Consider the following 23,630-nt stretch of genomic DNA (forward strand, 5'->3'; position numbering starts at 1 on the left):
ACATTAATGGAGAGGGTGGACAGTGGAACAGAACAGGAATTGAAATATAAAATTAGGTAACTTCAGTGTAAACATTTACCTCATGGTCATTAATGAGGAAAACACCTGTGTCAGAGTTTCCACTTCAAATCTATTCTTATCGCTACTGCCAGAAGTACTGATAAGATGTCATGAGTTAAAATAGAAAGGCAAAAGAGGATATCTTTACATCTAGCTCTTTGCCTTTCAAAACACTGTTGTTGAAACAATTGGTGTAGTATGCCAACCATGATCATTCTGAAATTGTAAGACGTATGGGGGGAAAAAAATCAAAACAGCTTTTTATATCAAGATTTTCAAATTGAGAGTTTTAAATAGATCCCTTTCTGTGTTAATAAACATAAACAGTTAACACAGAGTTGACCCTAAATCAAGAGGTAGCAGAAGTATTGTGTTTCCTCTGCGAAGATGTCATGTGGAACATGCTCATGTGGGTTTTTCTGAACTCATATTCACGTCTTTACGTTCCTGGCTTTTCCCTACACTACAAAATGGTTTTATACTCTAAGGATGTCCTCCATATAGACATTTCCTAACACCTAAAGGTTCACTTTCTGCTTGTCCCAGGAAAGGGAAAGGACCATTAGATGGCTGTTCACCATATTTTGAGTCTAAAGAATTAGGAACTTCTGCTATGAAATACGCTGAGACTGATTAAAGGAAATCTCAGGCTGGCAGCTCAGTCTTTTCAGGCAGGGCTGGCTTTAGGCATAAGTGCAATGAGAAGTTGCTTAGGCCAGAAACTCATGGGGGCAGCAGAGGAGCTTCCCCAAGATTCATCCTCCCCAAAGAGCTCTCTTAGTAACAGCTGGCTCTGGACTCACTGCTCATGCACTTGGCCCTAGTATGCCCCTGCCTTTTTTCTTCCTTTCATGCTGTTGAAAGTTTCGTACAAGCAGTTATTTTTTCCAGAAATGATATATAGGAAGCTGGTGACAGAGGTGCGTACTTCCCCTTGCTTTTCTGCTTCTCCCTGGATTGTGATGGTACCTTGGTGTAGGCAGTGGAGTTGGATCCCTCCACTGATGGCCTTTTTGGATCCAAAGAATCATTTAGGAATTTGAAACACATGCAATTTTTCTTCTCTAGTGGAACAACTTTTCACAGAAAATTACTAAAATTTTAAAAGGTTAGAACTTTAGATGTAGAAATATTGCTGGAAACAAAGTGCAGAGTGTTTTTTTTTTTTTTTTTTCTTAAGATTAAAAAAAAAAAAAAGCATTTTGATCCTGCGGATCTTTTTTTTTTTTTTTTTTTTCAAATTTCACATTATTTGAAAAATCCTAAGATTTCAATATTTTTCCTGATTAAAACTGAAATAAAATTACAAAATCTTGAAATTTTCCTGTGGAACTGAAATGGTCAGTTGTGACCTGGTATCTGACCTGTAGCAAATATCATTGTTTTGAAATACCCTGTACAACGTAGGAAAAGTTTCACTGGTTTGCTCATAGCTTCTTCTGTAAGGTCTAGTATCCAGAATTCAGTGAAGATACTGAGCTAGAATCAGTTTTTATGGCCCTTCCACAGATTTCTGGACTTCATAAAAAGTGTGCTAACAAGTCACCTTAAGCTGAATGTAGCTGTACCTGACTGAGAAAGTGTTTTCACTTGTGTTTTGTTTTTGTTTTTTTTTTTTTTTAATTCTTTCTTGTGAAACTTCACTGTATATTCTTGTACAATCTCTCATAGTCAGCAGCTCGCTCTGCTCATCCTCTGGCATTGTATTGGAGACAGGATTCCAAACAATCCCAAATACCTCTGCCAGTGGTAAATGTAATCTGTCACCTAACGGGAGATGGAGCTCAGTGCCTTCCAGGAAGCAGTTAGGGGAAGTGTTTTTTAAAAAATAAAATAATAATAAAAACCCTATTTCCCTATCTGTCTATGAATCTCAAAAGCTATATTATGTTCATTTAATACATCTGATGAATTTCAGGTATCAAAAACAGACTCTGTCTTTCATAGTGTCATTGTGTTATTATAATTGAGTTTTATTTAAAAATAAGAATCATTGCATTCCAAATGAAAAACAAATAGTTTACATCCTTACTTGTCCAAGTAAGCTTGAACTCTTCTGTTGAACAGTATCCTGATTGCATATTTAGCCATTTACAGAATCCGTTTTCCGTGAATAATGCATTATAACTTTCTAAACATGGTAAGCTGACGCCATTTGGTTCAAATTTAAACCATCTAGATTGCACCTGCCAGTTAGACAGAGGTCTGGAACTCTGCTCTCATCTTTAGGGCCTGTCCTTGTTCTCGTGGTTTTGCATATGCCTGATGTGCATGGGAGACCATCTGCACAGGCATTGCACGGTAACTTCCACTTAGTCTCTGGCCCTCTGACTACCTGCAGAGAAGTGTCCACTAAAAGGTGCTGCTGGACTCTGACCCTTGTAACTCCACAGAGATTTGCATGCAAGGAGCCTTTATCAACATAGATTTGTTAAGACGTTGTTCATTGGTAGAACACAGCCACAAAGTGCTTTAAAAAGGTCGTTATTAATATCTTTGGGTTTTAGTTGGAAAATTATAACATGCAAAGATGCAAGCTGGAGGGTCTGTGACTTCATGATATTATTATTTTTTTTTTTGGGGGGGTGGGGGGAGCAGGAGGACAGGGGCATTTGGGGACCTGGGAGTTGGATTCAATGATCCTTGTGGGTCCCTTCTACTTGGATATTCTATGATGATTCTATGTTTTATTAAAAATAAAAAATGTAGATACAACCTTAGCCCAAAATGTCTATAGTCAGGGAAAATACAAAAAAGGTAGATTAAGGAACTCAAATGTGTAATTCTAGCTCGGCTTTATTCACAGAATGTCACGTTACCGTAATACAATTGATACCTACTAAGTATCTTGTTGTTCCATCACAGAAATTGTTTACCTGTGATGACCATCCAGCTTGCAATCTCATTATTTTGTTCTGAAATATTGAAGCAGGATAAAATTTCTGCTCAGCTTTTTTTTTTTTTTTTCCAAAACAAAAAGACCATGTTCTTCTACCTCTGTGAGAACAATTTAAATTTGTGTTAAAAATTCAAAGCTTTGACACTTTGATATGGAATTTTAGTAGTAACTGAATAACAGATATTTCAAATGTTTTCTGTTTCAGATTTATGTTGATAGTGCCCTGGTCCTTTTGGGGCAATATTTTACTAGTGTACCAACAGCTGTATCAATAGGGATCATTATCTTTGCAGCATTCCTGAGAATTTTACAGTGAAAACATATATAACAAAGAAATATAAATTCAGTAGGAACAACAAATTATCACCATTACAAACTTCAAATACTGCAACTGCTGCTTCTGCCTAGTTGGAGAAGCCGTGCTTTCAAAATAAGTACAGAAATATACCCAAAAGAGAAATTATTTCTTTCCCTGCATGTATATTGAACCTCTTACAGATGCTTAATGTTATTTTAAAACCAGTTCCTGATTTGTTAAAGATGTGTTGCTAATCTTCTGAGGGCTTTATGTATGTAACTTTTCCATTAGTACTGAGTTATTATTTCCAAGTTGTTTTTGAAATCTCCAGAAGGTATGTGCTTACAAGATTTTTTATGCAGAAGATTTCAGAAAATGTAAAGAACTCTCTTCTCACCTTAACTGTTTCTAGTCAGTACTAAACACAAGGTAGTAAACAGCTGGGACTGACATATAGTCTTAAGGTTTTTCTAATGATTATTATCTCAGCTTCAGTCACTAATTTAAACTGTAAAATCTCATAAGTAAATCCTGCCTGAATATTGTAGTTTCTAAAATAGCGGTAAACTGCAGTGGTGATTAATGAAAGGCTGTGCACTTCTAATTACACTGGCTACATCCATGCTGTCTTTGGTAGCAATGTCCAAGCACACAATTCAATTCCTAGTCCTATTGGCATGTATCAGGCAGCCACCCTACAGAGGCCTAGGGCCCTGCAGCGTGTATAACTGCATTTACACTTCAACAATCACACACTGGGGTATGAAAGCTGCCATAGCCCCTTTGCACCTCACTGCTACAGCCCTTACTAGCATGCTCACCATTCCCAACCTCCTTCCTGCTGCCCAGCAGCTGGTAATCCCCACATGCCAGTAATGCTTTTGCCTGTTAGTCACAAAGTCTCAGACTAAGAGTTCTGCTTTGAGGCTGCCCATGCCTTCTACAAAGAGGCTGACAGAAAGGTGGGCACATTGGGCTAGTATGTTTGACTTCAGCATCCACATCACCTTGCAGCAGAGCATTCTGTCACCTCCTCCAGTGAGGTATGAAGACCTCCTTTTGCTTGTTTTGAACATGCTTGTTTTGCTTGCTTTAACATTCCTGGTTTGACCACCTGGACTTGTTGCTACTCAGGTCTTGTATTGGAGAAGACATTAAACACCTGACCCTTGCCTTTCTTCATGACCTTCAAGAAGTTACAGAAGTCTGCCACATCCTACCTCTGGCATGACCAGAAAGGAGCCAATGTGTACAGAAAATCAGGGAACTATGCTGGAAATGTACAATCAGGAGAACTTCAATGTGACTACTGAGGCATGCCAAGACAATTTGGGTTGTTATTTCTAGGTTACAATATAAGCAAAAGTTCAATTTTTCCATTTTGTTAAATTAACAACACTTTTAGCTAGAGCAGAGATGCAATGCGAAGGCAGTGTGCATTTCCTGCCCTAAATGCCAGTCTGTTACCACAGAGCTCATCCACAGACTACAGAGCCTGGGTGTCAGGTTCTCACCCCAGCTTGGTAGCTTCATATGCAAAACAGAAGATGCTACAGCAGACTTAGATGATAGGTAAAGTCACCTTCCTGGTAAATGAATGTGCTCCCAGTCTGCCTGCTGTTCATGTTACCTTGTTGCAACTTCCACAAGAATTGTTCATGCTCTGTGCAAGTCTTAATTATTTGCATTTTAAGGCCATCATTGTCACGAACACTGATGTGACTCATAACTTTAAAAAAAAAAAAAGCTCACATTTGAGTTGCCATCAATATAATGGTTGATTCTAAAACACTCCCTTCAAAAAGCTCAACTCAATTTCCTCTTTTTCTGAACTTTTTTTTTTTTCACGTTTCTGACGTTTTGTTACTTTTATGTGCAGAAGTATGGTTAGCTCCACCAGCTTCTGTCCAAGAAACTGAGCATAAATTCACAGTGGTCAAGTCCAGTTATTTCAGATGACTACAGTAATTAAAGTGTCAGCCTACTGAGACTGTGTGTGTGTGTCTGGATGAGGGTTGATCCGTACACATCCATGTGCCTCGGTCTCTCTCTGGCTCTGACCATATCCCTTCTCCGCTCCTTTCTCCCTTTTGCTCCAAATCCACCTATGTATCTCTTAGGTACATAAACTAGAAAAAACTTTTACTGTTCCTGCTCTCATTCCAGGATGAGCCTAAGGTAATGAGGAAGTAGTTTTAATAAGAGTATTGCATTACTTTTTTTTTTTCAGGTAGTTAGGTAAATACATAACAGTAAAACGGGTCTAGATTTTTCTCTGCTGGATTTCTGTTGGACTTTCAAAGCTTCTTGGAAACAAATTTGTGATGTGGATCTCATATTTCTGCTTCTCTATCCATCATTTTCTCAAAAGACCACAATTGTTGAGCCTAAGAGAAGCCTACTGTAGTCTGAGTTACAGATGAAGTACTGGAAATCTTGTACAAAAAAAAAAAAATGGGGGATGGGGTGTGAGGGAGAGACAGAATATGTGGGAGCCAAAGTTAGGATTATGAAGTCTGCCATATGAAAAAGAAAAAAATGAAAAGTGTGCCGTAACAGCTTACTAATGAGATTTAGAAAAACAGCCAACAGGCACCAAAACAAACATAAAAATAGAACAATGCACTGCATAGGAACAGCTATCGTAACTCAGATGTCTCAGAGTTCCCCCCTCTGAAAAAGGGGAATTTTCTCTATCAGTTGAATAAATGACCCAGACATGCCCTCCGCATCCAACAGCTTCAGCAGTGCTTTGAAATTCTTCAGTCTTTGATGATGAGGCCTACATATTTAGATAAAGTGTAGCATTTCCAGAGAGGCATGTAGGAATTCAAAACAAATACAGCCTTTGCATGACTGTGCAGTTGCACAGAATTCTTACAAGGAAGCTCTGCTTGTGAGAACCAGGGCCTTTCCAGCGCTGGGAAAACTGAGATGTCAGTAGGGGTTGAAAGAGACGAGGCAACATTTCTGTTGAGGGGATTCATATGCACATGATGTAGGAGGAAGAGTCACTTATTTAATTGCTGACGTACACAGGTTTGTGTTTGTGGTTCAGGCACAAAAACAGGGCTACTGCTTCTAGGGGATCTGTGACAGGATGTGAAAACTGAGCAGTGGCATCCGAGACATGATTCATACGGCGCGCTGCGAAACTCTGCGTACTGCAGGAATCCAAGATGCTGAAGTGAGCTAGTCCTGGATCTGCAAATAAATAATTATTGGGAGTGGTCCTTTCTGTTCCTTCCCAGTTCCTTTCAAATCTTTTACCAGTGAGGACACAGAATTACAGAACACAGCATCAAATCTAGTGTTAGTCCTGACTTTATGTTCTTGTACAGCTTGCTAGCTTACAATATACTCAAAAAGTACTAGATCTTAGAGACACGGAGTGATGTAAGATGTTCGTGTTGGGTTGCTTGTTCACTGTGCAGCCTAGCATCTTTCAGAGATGCCTTTCTATTTGTACCTGAAGGTGTGATCTTGTATTTGTAGCTGAATAGTGCCATTTAGAAAGTGAACATCAGAGCACAAACAAGATATGCCCAACTGACCATGGCTCGTCCATCAGCAAATCAAGCAATGCTGCTTCCAGCTCAGAGTTTTAAGGTAAAGTGTCACTGTTTTCCTTAAAAATGCAGTGATGATGGGGAGGCGCTTCATTAGCTCATAGATGTTTGTAAAGCTGGACAGGAGCGAGGAACGGCTGCCAGTAATGTTCCCAGCTGTCCCAAGCTAAGCTATTCTTCATCAACTTCTCAACTTCTCCATCAGAGCCTTCAGTAGATGAACCTGTTTCTGACCACTCTCTCCTCTATAGTATTTACAACTCTTCCAGGCTCTGTGTCACAGTTTTTGTTCAAAGAGATTTTACATTGACTTTTTTTTAATCGTTACTATAAATCCTAAATAACATCAGTTCTACTCTTGGTTTCTGCACAACCGTTTACAATCATCTCCACTGACGGGTAATTCCTTTTGAGCCATGCCTGTCACCACACACCTGACCCATGCAGTGTGAGCTTTCTTGATAGAATACGGTGTCAGCTTTCCAGAAAAATATCTGAGAACCATCCAAGTATATTATACCTGCACCATTACCCTCAAGAGCAACTTTGTAATTTAACAAGAAACAAAACAAATTTGACAAGTCCTTTTTCAATAAAGCCACATCAGCTGCTACTGTTATATTCTCATCTCGTGATTCCTTGTTACGTCCTGTATCTGCATTTAGTGTCTGATTAGTGTCAGATAAATTGATCCATTACTCACCTGTCGGAATTGAATTCTTACAGTCAGTTTTCATGTCTTGCAGAATTTCTGCACTAATTAGAGCTTTATTAAAAATTAATATGGATTCTTACTTCCTGAGATCCTATATGCAAACTCCTTTAGGACTCTTAAATTCAAGTTTTTTAGGACTCACATACTTTAAAGTGTTTCTAAGAAAAGCTGTTCAGTGCCCTTCTTAATAATGACAAGTTAATGACAGTGCCCTTCTTTATAATGATCTTCACATAATATAACATAAATAATTACATATTTTTTCAACTATAGAATAAATGTATTACCTGTATCTATCTAGATATATTGGCCTACAATACTGTTAAGATTTAGAAAACTTGAGTTGTACCCAAAACTGTCAACCACTGATGTTCTCATCCATTTTTCTACACCTTATAACTCGTAATGATTGTTTCCTTTTTTCTACTTGTTGTACATCTTTATTTCAAACTGCTGTGTTCAGTTCCCCACAAAGCTAGAAATGCATTTTGCTGAATCTCCCTTCTTTCTTGATGACAATATCCTGACTTAAATGACTCAACTTCTTCTTTACTCCCCCTACTTTTATACAGTTCTTCTATGTAATTTGACTTCTTGCTCAGTCGTTCATTTTCTGCAGCTTTTTGGGGAACAAGCCACAATGTATGCCTTGGGAGCAAGATGTAGTGTCTGTGTGTGTTTATCTAAACAGTCAGGCAAGCCTAACTCTCACACTAGTAGTTATTTTATCTTTACCAAAAGAAAGTCTGTTGTTACTTTCTCTAATAGGATTTTTTTCTGGGGGGTGGTGGTGTGAGAAAATCATTAGCTATGATTTTTAGGAAGTCTAATAATGCTTTATTACATAGCTTCAAGTTACGTCTGAAGTTCCTCATAACAACAATGCAATTTTCATTGCCAAAATTACAAGCAGGTGTTGAAAGTCATCTTGTTCTTTAGTCTTTGCTGTGCAAGCCCTCGCTACTAAACCCTCTTAGGCTTCTTTCTTCATATATTTACCCATATTCATTTATTTTTATAGGTAGGAGAAATTTAAAACTGTACTCAATCTTCCATTTCTTCGTGTATTATTCAATTCCTGGTGAACCAAGACCCCTGCCAGGACAAGGTCCTTGAACCTGGGCAGCCTGGCCTTTTTGCTCAGTTATTGGCCTCTCACCATCCCCGAAGATATTTCCTTCTGGACACAAGCCTCTGGAACTGGAGAAGAGAAGGAATTGAGATATAACCTGACACACTTTTGCCTTATAAATCATGACCCTAAGAAAAACAAACCGTGTGTCTTTTTCTTTTGCATCTGCTTTCCAGAATGGGAAGATGCCCTCAATGCCTGGCCTTTCTTCTGGAATCACTGGGGTGGAAACATTTGGAGAAAATGAACCCCCTTGGCAAACATAACGAGAATTTGGTTAAAATCTGACAAATGGGCACTATGGTTGAACTAGGCATTATTCAGACTGGCATGAAAACGATACAAGGACAATTAAAAGAAGCTAAGCCCAATTTCTTCATAAAGCAAACTATGCAAACTAAAGTCTGATGAAACTTGTTTGCAATTTGCTGGAAAACAAACAAACAAACAAACAAAAAAAAAACAACAACAAAAACAAAAGAGCAGAATCAACTGCAGCAAACAGCGGCCTATGCTTAATCTGGTGGCCACCAGAGGGTACAATTTGTGAATTGTGCATGAGTCCCAGGGAGGTTTCTCAAAGCAAGACCAGTGGTTTTGGATGTCCCAAAACCAGCCCTGAGGGTGCATCTGTGGGGCTCTGGCACAGCCCCTGCCCATGGGCGCCCACCCAGTGCCTTGCTGACAGCTTCCCTTTGCCAGGGCCCCCGAACCCAACTCCCACCCAGCGGGACCTTTACAAAGCATTTTCTACATCCTGAGGACAGACAGACGCAGCCTGCCTCCAGCCACCTTATGAGCCTCTGACCAATGTTCCTGAAGGCATTTATGTTCTCAACCAGCCCCTATCCTTTAAAACCTATAACTTTTTATGCCTAAAAGCAATCCCAAATGGCACGATGTCTGTGCAGGTCAGGAAACGGAATGAATTCCTTCTGATGGGGCGAGGGGAATGGCAGGTGGAAGAAGGTGGAAAGCTGACAGAAGGATTCCTCACGGCACACAATTAGTTCAGGGGTGAGAGCTTGTAGCCTGCTCCTGCCTCAACTCACTCTGGTAAGCGAACATCACATAGCTTGGAAAATAATTCCACCTCGTTAGTGGGCAAACTGCAGCCAGCTCCCATCCATGCAGCGCACCCAGGCCACGCTCTGCAACAGGCTCTGCAGCGGGTGCTGTGCCTGGTGTTTGTGCACACTGTGGATTGCCACGCGTGTTCCTGGCAATGCCAGGCTGCCAGGGGGCTGGCGGCACAGGGGCAGAGACCGGGCAGATCCCTGGCCCTACAGGGCCAACAGCCACAGAGTGAACTCCTGGCTCACGCGGGTGTGGGGCAGCCAGCGAGGGCAGGCAGGAGAAAAAAAAAAAAAAAAAAAGGAAAAAATGTATAAAAGAATGAAAAAATTGAAAAAATCAAGAATTAATACACGCTTTTTCAGGCTCTGGGGGCGTTCAGCAGCACAAAGCTGCCCCGACACGAGGTCGTGCCGGGACCAAGGCGGCAGGTGAGGGGACACCGAGGCGTCCCCTGTGGCGGGACCACGCGTGTTTTTCCACGCGTGTACACATATACACACACACACACACACACACACACACACAAACAGGCGGCACGCACCCACGGTTGGGCCGGGCCCACGCGTGTCGGGGCGCGGTCCCGTGCGGCTTCGGGACACGCGTGGGGCCGCGGGGCTGTGGGACACGCGTGGGCACCCCCCCGGCCGGGCGCGGACCCGCGCGTGCCGCGGCCCCTTTAAGAGGCGGCGGGCGGCCCGTGCCGCCGCTGGCTGGGAGACCCCGCGCCTGCCGTGAGAGGTGAAAGCAAGATGGCGGCCGCGCCGTGACTGAGGCGGGGACGGAGGCGCTGGGAGCCGGGCCGGGCTGCACGGGCCGCGCCGCGCCGCCACCGCCGCTCGCCCCCTCGGCGGGGCCGCGCCGAGCGCCTCGCTACCGGCCGGGCCGCCGCGAGCAGCCACGCCGCGGGGAGCGCGGAGCAGCCGGGACCGAGCCGCCGCCGCCGCCGCAGCTGCACCGGGAGGAGGAGGAAGAGGAGGAGGAGGAGGAGGAAGCAGAACATGGCGGCGGAGTCGGGCCGGGAGTGAAGCCGCCGCCCGCGCCGGGAGCCCATGGGGGAGCCGGGGCTGTGAGCGCGCCCGCCCGCTTCACCCCGGCAGCGCCCGCAGGCCGCGGGCAGAGCGGCGCCGGGCAGGAGCAGGAGCGGGAGCGGGAGCGGGAGGGCGGCTCCGCGGCGCCCCGCGCTGACGGCCGGACCCGCGGCGTGAGCGGCCGGCGGGCGGCCAGCGAGGGGCTGCGGGCCCGGGCGGCCCCCGCACAATAGCGCCGAGCTCCGCGCCCGGCCGCCCCGCAACCCCCGGGCCTCCGGGGCCTCCTCCGGGCTCCCCCACCCCCCTCCCCGCCTCGGCCGCCGCCTGCTGCCCGCCTTTTGTGCGGCCGTGCCCGGGCAGCTCCTCGCGGCGCCTCGCCCCCCGCCAGCACAGCGCCCGCCGGCCCCGCCGAGGATGAGGATCCCGTGGGAGCGCTGAAGGGGAGCGAGAAGAGCTCGCCTGGCGTGCCCCTGAGGGGCTCCCGCCGCCGCCTTCCTGCCCCAAACCCTCGGTCCCCAACGCCTCCAGCCCGTGCGAGCCCCAGGGGTGGCAGCGGAGCGGGCGGCAGGATGACTGACACCCGGCGCAGGGTGAAGGTGTACACGCTGAACGAGGACCGCCAGTGGGACGACCGAGGCACGGGGCATGTGTCCTCCTGCTACGTGGAGAGGCTGAAGGGCATGTCCCTGCTCGTCAGGGCGGAGAGCGATGGTGAGTGTGGGTCTGGAGGTACGCTCTGCCCTCAGAAAGGGGAGTGGGGTTTGCTTTGTGCGTTTCTTGCCTTCGTGTTTTGCTGTGCAATTCGAATGCAGTTCCTAAAGGTGAGTGGGCACCGGGCACAGTTCATTCTTGTTAGGCCGAGTGGAAGAAATGGAAGGTTGCCATCGAGTGCAGGCGTAGTAGGCGCTTAGTTCATAGTGAACATGCAGTGTTTCATCCAAACACAGCCAGGTCTCATAAGGGATTGCACGCCAGTGATCCATCTCTAGGTGCCCAGTGTACGCCTGTCTCAGAACTGGTTGTTGTGATGTATCTGTCTTTAGAGGTTTCTGGAAATGTGCCCCTCATGAGAAGAGGCGCTCAAAACTTAGATCATAGTTTTTAGAGTAAATTTTTAAAAGGTCAGTGAGTGGTCAATATCCATTTTTTCCCCTCTCTTTTGCTCTCTGTCTCTCCTTTCGCCCCAGAATTATGCAGGCCATGCTAACACCTATCAACAGTTATCAAAGTGCAGTTGTAGTAGAAAAGACAATGGACTGAATGGCACTTTCAGAGATGTGTGTTGTTTTTTTTTCGTTTGTTTGTTTTTGAATGAAATACTATTTCTCAGTTCTTCAGCAGTTCTAGGTCTCCCTGTAAGTAAAATTAAAATGATGCAGTATTAATTACCCTCACATTTTCTGACCAAACTTACTACAGGTTAAGTGGTAGTATCTCGTCCTGTAGCTACATGTTTGGACTAGTCTGGTTTCTTGGTTGAGTGAGTTCATGACTTCTGTGATCAGAATAGATTTTTAATTGTAGATCTTGCAATATCTAACATACTATTTTGCTAGTAATGTTGTCAGGGTATGCCCTGGTACTTCATTACATGTGTAGGTACTGTATCTAGTGAATTGTCTATGAAGTTATAGCTTGTGACTTGCAACAGACATCTTATTTTTCTTTGTTTGTCTTTTTCATTGTAGAAACTAGGATGAAAAGCAACTTGAGAATCATTAATTCTCACTGTTTGAGAAAGTTCTGACAAACTACCATAATCTCTACAGCAAACAGATCATAAGCTGACACAGAGGAACCAAGCTTGAATCTAAGCAGGATTTTGATATTTGAGCTTCTGATTAAGCACGAGTCTCAGGGTTTTTTAGTTTCTTAATTATACTTTAAAAACTTAAATTGATGCTTGATTTTATTTATTTCTTTTACACTGAAGAAGCTGCCTTCTTAGTTTGGCCAGTTTTCCAGTGTAACAGAAAGCATTCAAAATGGAAATGAATTTAGTTTAATTTGAATGTGAATTATCAAGGTAAAAAGAAAATTGCCACAACTTCTAGGCTAATCTTGTGTTACTGTGTATTTGGTTGTAGATACAGTGCTGTCCAAACAGCTGCTATGCTGAGGAGCTGCTGTTAGCAAATGTTTAAAAACTGTCACGTGTTACACACTAATCATTTTCCTGATTTTTATTTATTTTTCGGTTCTTGCAAAAGAAAGCAAAAGAACTGCAGTTCACAGCCTACTTGTGAAGAAATGGTCCATTCAAACCCAAATCCGTTTATTGGCTTTCAGTGGGATATCTGCCTAAGACTGATTTGAACCTGGATAGGGCGGCTGTTGCCAGCTTATTTGTTGTAAATGAACATCTGTAGGATGGAAACTACAAGTTGGCATAAATGATCCCAAACCAAACATGAAGTCATTACCTTGTGTAGCATAGCTAAGCTACTCCAACCAGAGCAGTGTGCATGCACTTACTAATTGCACCTAGTGCACAGAAATACATTTAACAGGACAAACACTTCAGACTTCTCTCAAATATCATACATACTCTTCAAGAGTAGTAAATAATGTACAGAGTTTAAGTTCTTAATTTAGTAGGTAGTATCAGTCCTGCCTGGGTAAATGCACACACTATTAATAGGCTAGGTTTCTCCCTAACTTGCTTGTTGTTTAAACGCCTCGTAAAACTTGATTTATGTTTGTTTACTGTATAAGTTATTTCTTGATTAATTTTGAAAGTAAAGGCAGTCATTTTTTAAAAGTGAGCAAACTGTTTGGGAGAAGGTGTTGCCAGAACCTAATACACATGGCTTTAGGTACCGTGCAATTTCTGTGCCTCCCTCACATGTGCTTTTTTTTTTTTTTTTTTAAACTTAATGAAGTCGATTGTGACTTTTGGTTTTGAGTTAGCAAGGACATGCAAGTGCTAGACAACCTGACCTATATACCAGTTGCCTCCATGGTTCCATTTCGTTCTTGTATTGTCTCTGTCAGCTCCTCCTCTTTCCACAATGAAACTTCTTCCTTCCTCCTTTTATAAACCAGCTTTTCCTAGTGTTTGAACCGAGATTCATCCTGTGCACGTTGGCTCCTTCTCACTGACTTACTCCAGGAAGCTGGCTGAAAACCTCGGGATCCGACTGAAGTTGAGAGCTGCGTTTCCTGAGTGGGGGCTGTTAGTAGCGGTTCCCTCCCTGCCTTGGAAATGCCCTCGCCTGTTCAGGGGCCGGATCAGTTCCTCCCAGAGCAGCGGCGCTGAGTGCCTTGGCCTTCCTGTGCAGGCCAGCACAGAGCGTGGCCTTTCCGTGGTGCAGCTGGGAGTTGCTGCAGCTCCGTGGCTGCTTTACAAACCGTTGAGATTTTATGGCAGGGTCAGAGTGTTTAGATAAGGGAGCTGGAATCATTATGGCAAGTCCAAGGTAAGCTATCACACTGAACTGGAGCAATAAACAGACTGCACTCTTACTCAGTTCTTATCTACCGGTGTTTGCTGTTGTTGTTTTTAACACAGGCTTAGAGGAATTTTGAGCAGATGAGTGAATCTATTGCTGAGATGTCTTTAGAGCTCCCAGGCACTAAACACTGGGAGTTATCGCAGACAATTTGGAGTGATCTGTTATCATAGAAAAGTAGTTTCAGCTGTTTTCTGATCAGATGTATTCTGATTTGAAAAAGAGGGACTTGCCTTTTTTACCCCACTTGATATTTTTGTTTAGACATTGAAAAATTTCTACTAATGTGATGCCTAGCTGCAGTGTGTTCCACTTGTTGGAGTGCAGTACTGCAATAGTAATTCAATCTTTTATTTACAAATGGTCAACTTCCATGTGAATTTCTGTGTAATCAGAAGCCCTGGGTTTCCTACCAGTTTCTCACATGGTATTTCAGACTGCTGTTGCCTATCTAGTTCTTAAAATTTCTGTGTGCTTCTAGATACTCACTGCCTGGTTTCAGATCACTTTTTTTGTTTTTGTTCTGAGCCCAGATGACTGAAGTGACCCTTAAAATTAATGTCGCTGTTCAGCTAACTTAGGATACTTCAAAGGCTTCAACTTTTAAGAAATGCTTACCAGTCCTGTAAATGCTTACCAGCTCTTTGACGAGGCAGAATGACCTCCGCTATTGGAGGCCATGTTGCCCAGCCATCTTTTAGGTACTATCTAGTCACTTTCCTTTTTCACAGACTCAAAGGCTTAAATTTTATTTATTATTGCTAAGGAAAGCAACACAGAAGTTAGTAATAATTGGCCAGGAACATCTTCCATCTTTCGTGGGTGTTTTTCTTTTGGTTTGTTTTTCCTTGTTATTAACTTTTTAAAAAGTGAAGGTAGTTCTTATTTAAAAAAAAAAATGAATTTTGGTGCTTTACTACTGACACCTGCAAGTGACATCTAGTAGAGAAGATGTATGGAGCTATTTATTCCTAGAAGGATGATTTGAAGTTATGAAATTGAATTGTAAAAGGTCTCTTTTGAGATTCTTTGAGCTTTTAGGGAAGCATGTACTTTAGCTTAATGCACTCCAGTCACCTTTTGTTTACGAATGAGATCTTACTTCCATTTTAGATGAAACAATAAATATCAGAAACTTTGTTTCTCTTCTTTCTTTCCCCCACCTCTAGTGTTTGGGTTTCACCCTTCAGAAAACTGCTAGGCTGAGGAGTTGTCTGTTGAGAGTGCAGAGCCTGTTCTAGGACCTCTGCTTGACCTGTTTCCAAGGTTTCTGTGGACTGCTGTGTTGTGATTCAGCAGCAATAGAACTGATTACAGAACTTAAACCTCTGCTGCTTAAAAAAAAAAACATAAACTGAAAATTTAAATTAAACATAAGGAATTTTTATTTTGGGGGGAGATGAGTGACACTACCTCTTCTCCTTTTGAAGCTGGAGCCACATAAGTTTTGTGGGAGAAGAGCAGTACTTTTATTTTATTTTTTTTTTTTTTTACCATGAGGTCACCTCCATATGCATGTATGTAAACAATCCTGCAGATTTTTTGTTTAAGACTACTGGACTGGGATATCTGATGTTCTCTGAACATCTTCTAAAATAGCATTGTATATCTGTATGTAATGGCTTTTGAGCAAACCTTTCCCTATGCACGTATTCCTTCCACATCACAGGATGAGGGTGTTACACTAACAATAACAAAACAAACAAACAAACAAAAAAAACCAGCTCTGCTATAGTGCATTATTGTGGCAAATAACAGAATGCTGCAAATCAATGTTTTCTTCTTTATGGGTAGTTTCACTTGTTACTTTCTAGCCCTAATATTTGCAGTTATCTTTACAAATTTGTTCAAGGGCTGTAATCTAGAAAATAAGTAGATCTGCGTTTTTTTTAATATTACTTATGTTTAAGCAAATTTTCAGGTAATCTCTTAGAATAGTCATTGTGAAATGGCAATGGAGTTTTCTTGGTGTATTTTTATAAAGCAGACTGAGTAGTCTTAATATATTCTAGGGTAGTAGCAAGAGAAAAATACCTATATAGAAAGTAATTGTTTGTGACAAGTGAAAGAGTAAGCATCTTGATTGGTATTTAGAAATCAATACAGATATTGACTTGGAGAGGAGAGGAACTTTATTTGCGGTATATTAAATTTCTGTAACCTTTTTCTGAAGAACCCGTTTGTGTTACAAGCATCTGTTACTGTTGCCTGGTTCCCCAAAGCAAGTAACAGAAACCTAGGACAGCTTCCTATGGGGAAGGGCATGATCCTGTAAAACCTACCGTATGAAAATAAACAACGAACTACTAGAGTAGTCACTAGTGGTTAGGTTTTTTATTTTATTTTTAGTTGAACCCCTTTCTGGGGGGCTAAGTGGTACAAAGGGAGCATCAGATTGCCCAGAACGATGCATTTGGGGCTGTTACGGGTTGGAGAGCACAGTTTGTACTTCAGTACACTTCTGCTTCTGAATTTCTATTTTTCTCATTATTGTCCTGAGTGGTGAGGAATGAGTTGAATGGTGTGGCAATGAGAAGCAAGTCAAGCCTTATAAGGCTGGAGTTGTCTTTCCTACAAGTGTCAGGTTTAGTAGGGAAGAAATGCTCTTTTGTGGTAAGTCTAGTGAGAAGTTCATTCTCTTGTGTCTGCTTCTAGCCTGGAAGATCAGCTGTCTGTTTTGAGTTGTCTTCAAGATTTTTTTTTTTAATAGCATTTTGTCAAACATGAAATTCAATTGATGTATGACTTCCTGCTAATTTCAGGATTTCTGCATCTGTATATTTGTGTTTAGAAGTCAAAATACAATGTGAAAATTACCAATTGCTTTTAATTCATAAAGGGTTCCCATTCATATTTGCTGCTATTAGTTATCTCTAGCCGGTACAGGCTTTCCAGAAGATAGCCACGCAACTCAGTAGCACCAGATAGTATTCTAAAACTTCGTACAGTTGCAGCTGTGATTTTGAAACTGAAAGTAAGACTGAAGTGAAACACTGCTTGTACGTGATCATTGTAACAGAAAAGGGATGCTGTCTCTGATACTCACTCGGCAAGCCTGAAATTCAAAACCTGAAACTGTGGCCTAAGTACCACAGTGTATTGTATTCATTGCTAAAGGTCACCTTTGAAGTTTTTCTTCTCTGTCTTCCTCTATAGTTCGTGATTTTTCAGTAATTATGCTGTCACATTTCTGCTCTATTACCAAAGCAGTTTACTTGCTTAAGTGGTCTAGGTTTAAAAAAGGAAAAGCTCTGAAAAAGAGAGGTGGTGGATCTGCGTCTTTTTGTGTGTGTTTTTTTTTTGTTGGTTTGTTTTCCTGTAAGGGCCATTTAACTTGGTTTTGTTGTTGGGTTGTATCTGAGTTTGTAAGCAGCTCTTACTGTAAGAGCAGTGTGAGGCAGGCTGAGAGCTTCTGGAGCCAACTTCGTTACTGACAGCTCCCACTTGTAGAAAACAGACTTAGAAATTAGGAAGAAGCAGCCATCGCAGGTAAGTTAATAAATAAATGTGAGCATTACAGCTCTACACAGTAAGCTAATGAGTATCAAAATCCTTGTGGAGACTTCCAAATGAATGAAACAATAACCTTTCATATTCTACAGGCGGAACTGTTCAGATACTTGTTATTCTGTAATGGTACACTACTCTTCCAGAGAGTGAAGTTCTGTCTCTTCAGTCTCTCCCTTCACCTCCCCCAGCCTAACATCTTCTGTTAGCAGCCTTTCTTGAGGAAAAGTGTGGTTTTCTCATAAATATAACTTGATTGAGTATAGTGACACTTGGTAAGCAAGCATCAGTTCAGAGTATTCTTGATGTGGATTTTATGAATTGAAACATTCTTCAGATAGTGAAAACTGGTTAGTCATAGTTCTTGTAAGCAGGCTGATTCTGCTGTGACATTTGGAAATACCATTTTCCCTTCCAAGTATGTTTGTCAAATCCACGTAATTTGTTTGTCATGCCTTGAAGCTCTCAGGCTTCTGTATTTGAGGTGGTTGAAGCATTTTATTCTATTCAGATTTTGTGAGACTACTGAAGACTGCCTTGAAATTTGGCAAATGTTCCAGTAACATCAAACTGCCTTAGAACTGTAGTCATGAAACTTAAGAAGTTGAAAGTTTGGACTTCTCTTACAGAATAAATTTAAATGGGTAAATAAATAGAAAAGCCCCTGTTAAAGGGGTACTTGCAGCATTATGCTTTAATTACAGACAGTGCAAAGTTAAATCTGTTTGTATGTTTTCATGTATGTTGAGTGAAGCTCTGCAGATGCCTGAATTGAAGTCCTGGTTGTCAGAGCCCCTCATGAGCTGGCACTTGTGCAGCTGAGCAGTAAGGCGGAGGAGGGATGTGGTCTGCCCACAAATAAAAGCAGTTTTAATGATTGTTTTCAGCTAGATCAGCCCTTCGAGCTGTCTAAATGTGATGTGTGTTAACACTAATGCTTATGCAGAAGGAGGGGCAAGACAACACAGTTCAGCACTTCTATTGCCATACTTATGTCTTAAATCAGTATAAGCTGCTGCAAAACCATTGTTCCCAAGTTTACCCTGTGTAAAGTTCTTTGGTACAAGCAGTCACGGTTGCTGCAGTATTAGTTTTTAGATGTGCATTCTGGCAAACTTACCTAAAACTGATGTTTTAACAAAACTTTAAGAACACATACCACATGGTTAGCAAAATTTGTGTGAAACAAATTGTAGGTGCTCCCCAGAACACAATTATGGCAGCGATTATTTTTTTTTTTTTTTTGAGAGAGAAAAATTCTCTCTCAAAAAAAAAAAACAAAACACACACATAAAAAGAAAAACAGTTGAAAAGTCATCTCAGAATAAGGTTAAAATCCCAATCCCCAAAATGCTCTTGAATGTTCTGTGTTATGTGAACAGTATCTTTGAGGGAAAAATGAAACAAAGCTGTAGAACGTGAGTTAAATCTGCACGTTGTTGGGATGGAAGGTATAAGCACCTACTTGAGGAAAGAATGATCAGAGAACTCAAGATAGACATTTAAGTATGCACATAAATAAATGAAACTTTTTTCTTCTAGGCTCTCTTCTTCTGGAGTCCAAAATTAACCCGAATACTGCGTACCAGAAGCAACAGGTAAATGTGCTGTTTTACCTCACTTTTAAAGGCAGCTTTTTTAACTTCAGAAATGGTCATTTTTTCATCTAGTGCAAGTTAAATTGTATGTTCTTGTACCAGAAATAGAAGGCAAAGTAGTTCTCAGTATTTTTTATTTTATTTTATAAGACATGTAATTTCTTTGCATTTCTTGTATCCTGCTTGTGCACTTGCACATACACAAATGCTGCAGGTGAGACAGGCAAAACAGAGTTGGGAAAGTCACCGATGAGCTGAGGTTCCTGAGGATTATAGTATCTGAAGCTTAATACCATCTGGCTTTTTTTCTTCTTTGTATTTTAGATACTACGGCTTTTAATGTCTCCTCTTTTAAGAGAAGACTTTAAAACTATTTTTATGTAAACCTTTATTTGGCTGTTATTTGGGTGATGTAAATGGGTTAGTACTGCTTCAAAGCATTCCATATACAAAAAAGCCACTTCTCAGCTCTACTCTGTACCTCGCTTCAATTACTTAAGCCAAACATTGTGAGGCCTCCAAAGAATGGTATTGGGATGGGTGAGGAGAAGCGGATTGTGGCTCTTGCACTTTGCTTACTGTTCTTGATGAATGCTGAGAAGTACTCCTAGAGGCTAAGGAAAAAAAGAAAGCTGAATCAGGTTGGATGTTGTTTCTTGTCCAGTCATCTCAGACTTGCTAAAATCCTGTCAGGTGCACTTGATGTAGTAAAGTATTAGAGCTGTGAATGTTTTAGTACAATCATAGATACAATTCAGTTTTACTCACGGGCAATTGCAGTGATTCTGTGGCTGCAGCTGGTTGCAGGACTTCATGTTGAATGGAATGCAAAGAACTGGGCTAGTTTAAAAATATCCTTTCTTGGAAATATTTGAGTTTAGTCTGTATCTGCCCCCTTGATATAATTCAGCATGCACTGTATAAACAGTCAGTACTGAACAGCTGATAAGGGCAGCGTGGTGTGGAGAATCAATTGTAGGGAGTAAGAAAGGACAAGACCAGCAAAAATGCTAAGCAAACTAGCTCTTAGTTGTAATCCTCGCTAGCTTGAGGTCGTGTTTCCATGATACAGTAACTCCAGCTGTAGGACTCCTAAAATAATGAGTATTTCACAGCTCTGTGGCATAAAGTGCTGATCTAGTGTAAACTTGCTTTGCTGGTTCAAATCTGTTTAAAGAGCGTTGAGGGGCTAGCTCTGTGTCAACAGCCTTTCTGCCAGATCAAGCATGAAGTGTCCTTAAAGTAGGCAGAAAATTGTCCGGTCAGTGCAAACCGGCCCACGTGCCAGTGGGTACAGCACCAATATGTACTTGGGCTTGTTGCTGCTCGGGGTCAAGTGTGTATCCAGCACTGCACAAATCTGATACTGCTGATTGTGAAAACGTGGTTAAAGAAATAAAAGTATTAGACGTGAATCTGTCCTATTAGACCAGCACTGTAGGTTTTCACTGCTGGAAAAGGAAAATTGCTATTCTTAAAGCTTTCAAGTGCTGCATAGACAACTTCATATTTGCAGGTGAATTGTTCACGTTCTTTAAGCAATGCAGTCTCTACTCTAGACTGAAAGTAGGGTTCTATTCTGAGCCTTAGAAATACCAGATTTTTCTTGGTGCATGTAATAATCCTGCTTCACAGGAAGCAGGATATTCAAATGGGACCTCTGTACCCTTTCCCTCAGTAAGAGCAGAGTTCAGAATTTAAACTGGGTTCTATATGAGCGAAGGTTGGAGCTTCACTGCTGAAGGGAAGAGCTGCTTCTTTCCAGCTGTGCTTATCAGAGCTCTGAACTGCCTAAGCTCACTAAAACAAAAGAAAATTAGCTTTGGTACTGCAGACCCCTCTTCAAAACCAGGTGGCTCTCTACATCAGCAAAAGTTTCAAGCCAGCTCATTCAAGATCCATCTGTGGAACTGTGATACAGAAGAATTCAGAGTTTGTGCTTGTCAGTTGCTCTCTGGAAATTTCAAGAAAATATCGTACAAATTTAATACTTAAAACTTCCAAGTAACTTCTCAGTGTGCTATTCTTACCAGACTTCTACATCAAAGTTTTATTGCGAGGTGGAACCTCCATTTGCTTTTAAAGGGGAGCATAGCACTGCTGAAGCTGTTCTTAGTGTGCCATACTTAGTATACTGCTTGCATGTGGCACTTCAGTATTTGAAGGAAAAAGTGAATGAGTTCTAATTTTCATCTAGGCTGACGTGAAGTTTGTAAGAAGAAACGATTTTTATTGAACTAACTAATCTGATTTGTGGTTGGAAGGAATGAGAAATGTGTAATAGCAACTTCCCCCAACAGCTTATCTATGGCAATTGTTCTGGGTTTTTCAGCAAGCATATAAATACCTTTCTGATGAACAGGGAAGTTCTTCTGCTGGTGAAAGCACCTTCTATCTCTTTGGCAATACTATTGCCAGTGTGAAACGGAGTGTGAAACAGTGTCCCATTAATTAAAGATGTTACAAGCTATGCACTCTCAGGGTGTACCCATATATGTGTTAGTGTTGACTGTCCTAGCTCAGATCCTTATTTGTGAAAATAATAGTACAAAGACCTGAGTACAAGCTTGCATTGCTCCCTCTAGTCTCTTGTCATGTAAAATATCCACAGAGATTAAAAATAAAGAAAAACCACCATGTGAATCTGAACTTCAAGGCAAACTTTGTCAAATTGTCTGCTTCAGATTTATTGTTTTTTAAGGGTTGAAAGCAATGCTTTTGCTGTATGTTTTGGATTATTCAGGTCTCCATATAAATGTTGATCTAATTGGTGTTAGATATGACTGTCCCCCCTTTCCTTTGGAGTAGAAGAACACTTGGTAGATCTTGAGACCTGATCCAGGACTCATTTTTCATGGATCAACACAGCCACCCTAGTCCCCAGTGTTCCCAGGCTTACATCAACAGGCTTAATGTAATCCCTCAAAGTGTTAACCACATGGGCAGCCTTTAACCACCTTTTCACTAGTCAGATAAATTAATATAATCTTTCTGTCACCGTGATGAGTCACTTTCTATTCAGAAAGATAGGTCTATATCTGCTGTAACACAGAACTGATACCCGTGGAAGCTGCTGCATGCTCTGAACTGTGCACTCCCTGGCACACTCATCCATACTTATATTAGAAGAAAGGAGTCTGAATGAGGAAAATAAAGCTAGAAAGAAAACTTGAGAAACTAGTATCCTGTGGCTAAGAAAAAAACAACTGTTCCTTATGTTAAGGTAATATGTATAGGCAGAACACTTTCTGTGGGGGGGAAAAATAGGTAAAATGTTCATCAATACAGCCACTTGGCCTTCTGACTTGTGTTCTTGCTTAGGGCTATAACTTAAGTTTTATTGGTGTTCTTATTTTTAAAAGTTAAAATAATGGTACTATAACGAAGGTATGGAATATACTGGATTTAATTATGGGTAAGTAGCATACATCTTAAAAGCACATTTTTAGTAAGTGGAATTTAATTACACTATGTAGTGCCTGGACCACATGCAGAATATTTAGTTTTCTTCTTCTGTTGTTTTACATATACACACACATTAGTAAATGGAAGACAAAGTAATTATAATGTCCTGGTAAAGTCTATTTACAACTTTCAATCCATGCTCTGATTTTTTTCTGTCTATGCTGTTTTTTTCATTTTTAAGGCATTAAAATGGCCGAATTCAGAGATGCTACTCAAGGATATGCTGTTCTTACAGGAGTGATCCTTACTCAAAAAAAAAAAAAAAGAACAGCTGCAGTTGTATTTTAGGACATTACACATCTTCCTGTGCAACCTTGAAGGAGAAATAAATGCTCAAGTTTATCTAGGGAGAAAGCTGATGTGGGTGTGAACTTGGGAATATGCTTTTCAGGATACATTGGCAGTGCTTCAGCAGTATATCAATAAAGACTTAAATTCTCAACTCATCCCTCTTAGTGATGAAGTACGTGTTACATCCCTTCTTTGTTCCAGGCACAAAAAGACTTGAGTTGCTTACATTTACGGAGTCTTGCCTCTGCACTACAAACTTCAGTGTCTTGTGTCCTTTGCTTTAGCAGTCCCTCTTTCAGTTCTTCACAAGAATAGAAAACTTAAATTCATCCAGAGTACTATGCTCTAGCTAAGTAACTTGAAAGTGTCTGTCCTTCAATGAAGGCGATCAAACCTGTTGATAACAATGCTAAATTTTGGAAAGATCCGAAAGACGTTGGCAGAGTGCTCAGAGAAGATGAACTTCCTATACTTGCTGCCAGGAACAAGTGAACCAGCAGTGAAACTGTTTCAATAAAAGTTACGCCTACTGCAGCGCA

General features: G+C 41.4%; 1 protein-coding gene across 1 annotated transcript in view; it reads left to right on the plus strand.

The window, feature by feature from the left end:
- Positions 1 to 10,473: 10,473 nt before the first annotated feature.
- The window catches only part of PPP4R3A (protein phosphatase 4 regulatory subunit 3A), a 42,365-nt gene continuing 29,208 nt past the window's right edge, over positions 10,474 to 23,630 (plus strand). The window contains exons 1-2 of the mRNA XM_005021435.5: positions 10,474 to 11,489; positions 19,280 to 19,335. Of these exons, the coding sequence (XP_005021492.1) occupies positions 11,348 to 11,489; positions 19,280 to 19,335 (198 nt within the window). The 5' untranslated portion in view covers positions 10,474 to 11,347. The remainder of the gene's footprint in view (positions 11,490 to 19,279; positions 19,336 to 23,630) is intronic.

The sequence above is a fragment of the Anas platyrhynchos genome, chromosome 5, assembly GCF_047663525.1.
Source record: "Anas platyrhynchos isolate ZD024472 breed Pekin duck chromosome 5, IASCAAS_PekinDuck_T2T, whole genome shotgun sequence".
Lineage (NCBI taxonomy): Eukaryota > Metazoa > Chordata > Aves > Anseriformes > Anatidae > Anas > Anas platyrhynchos.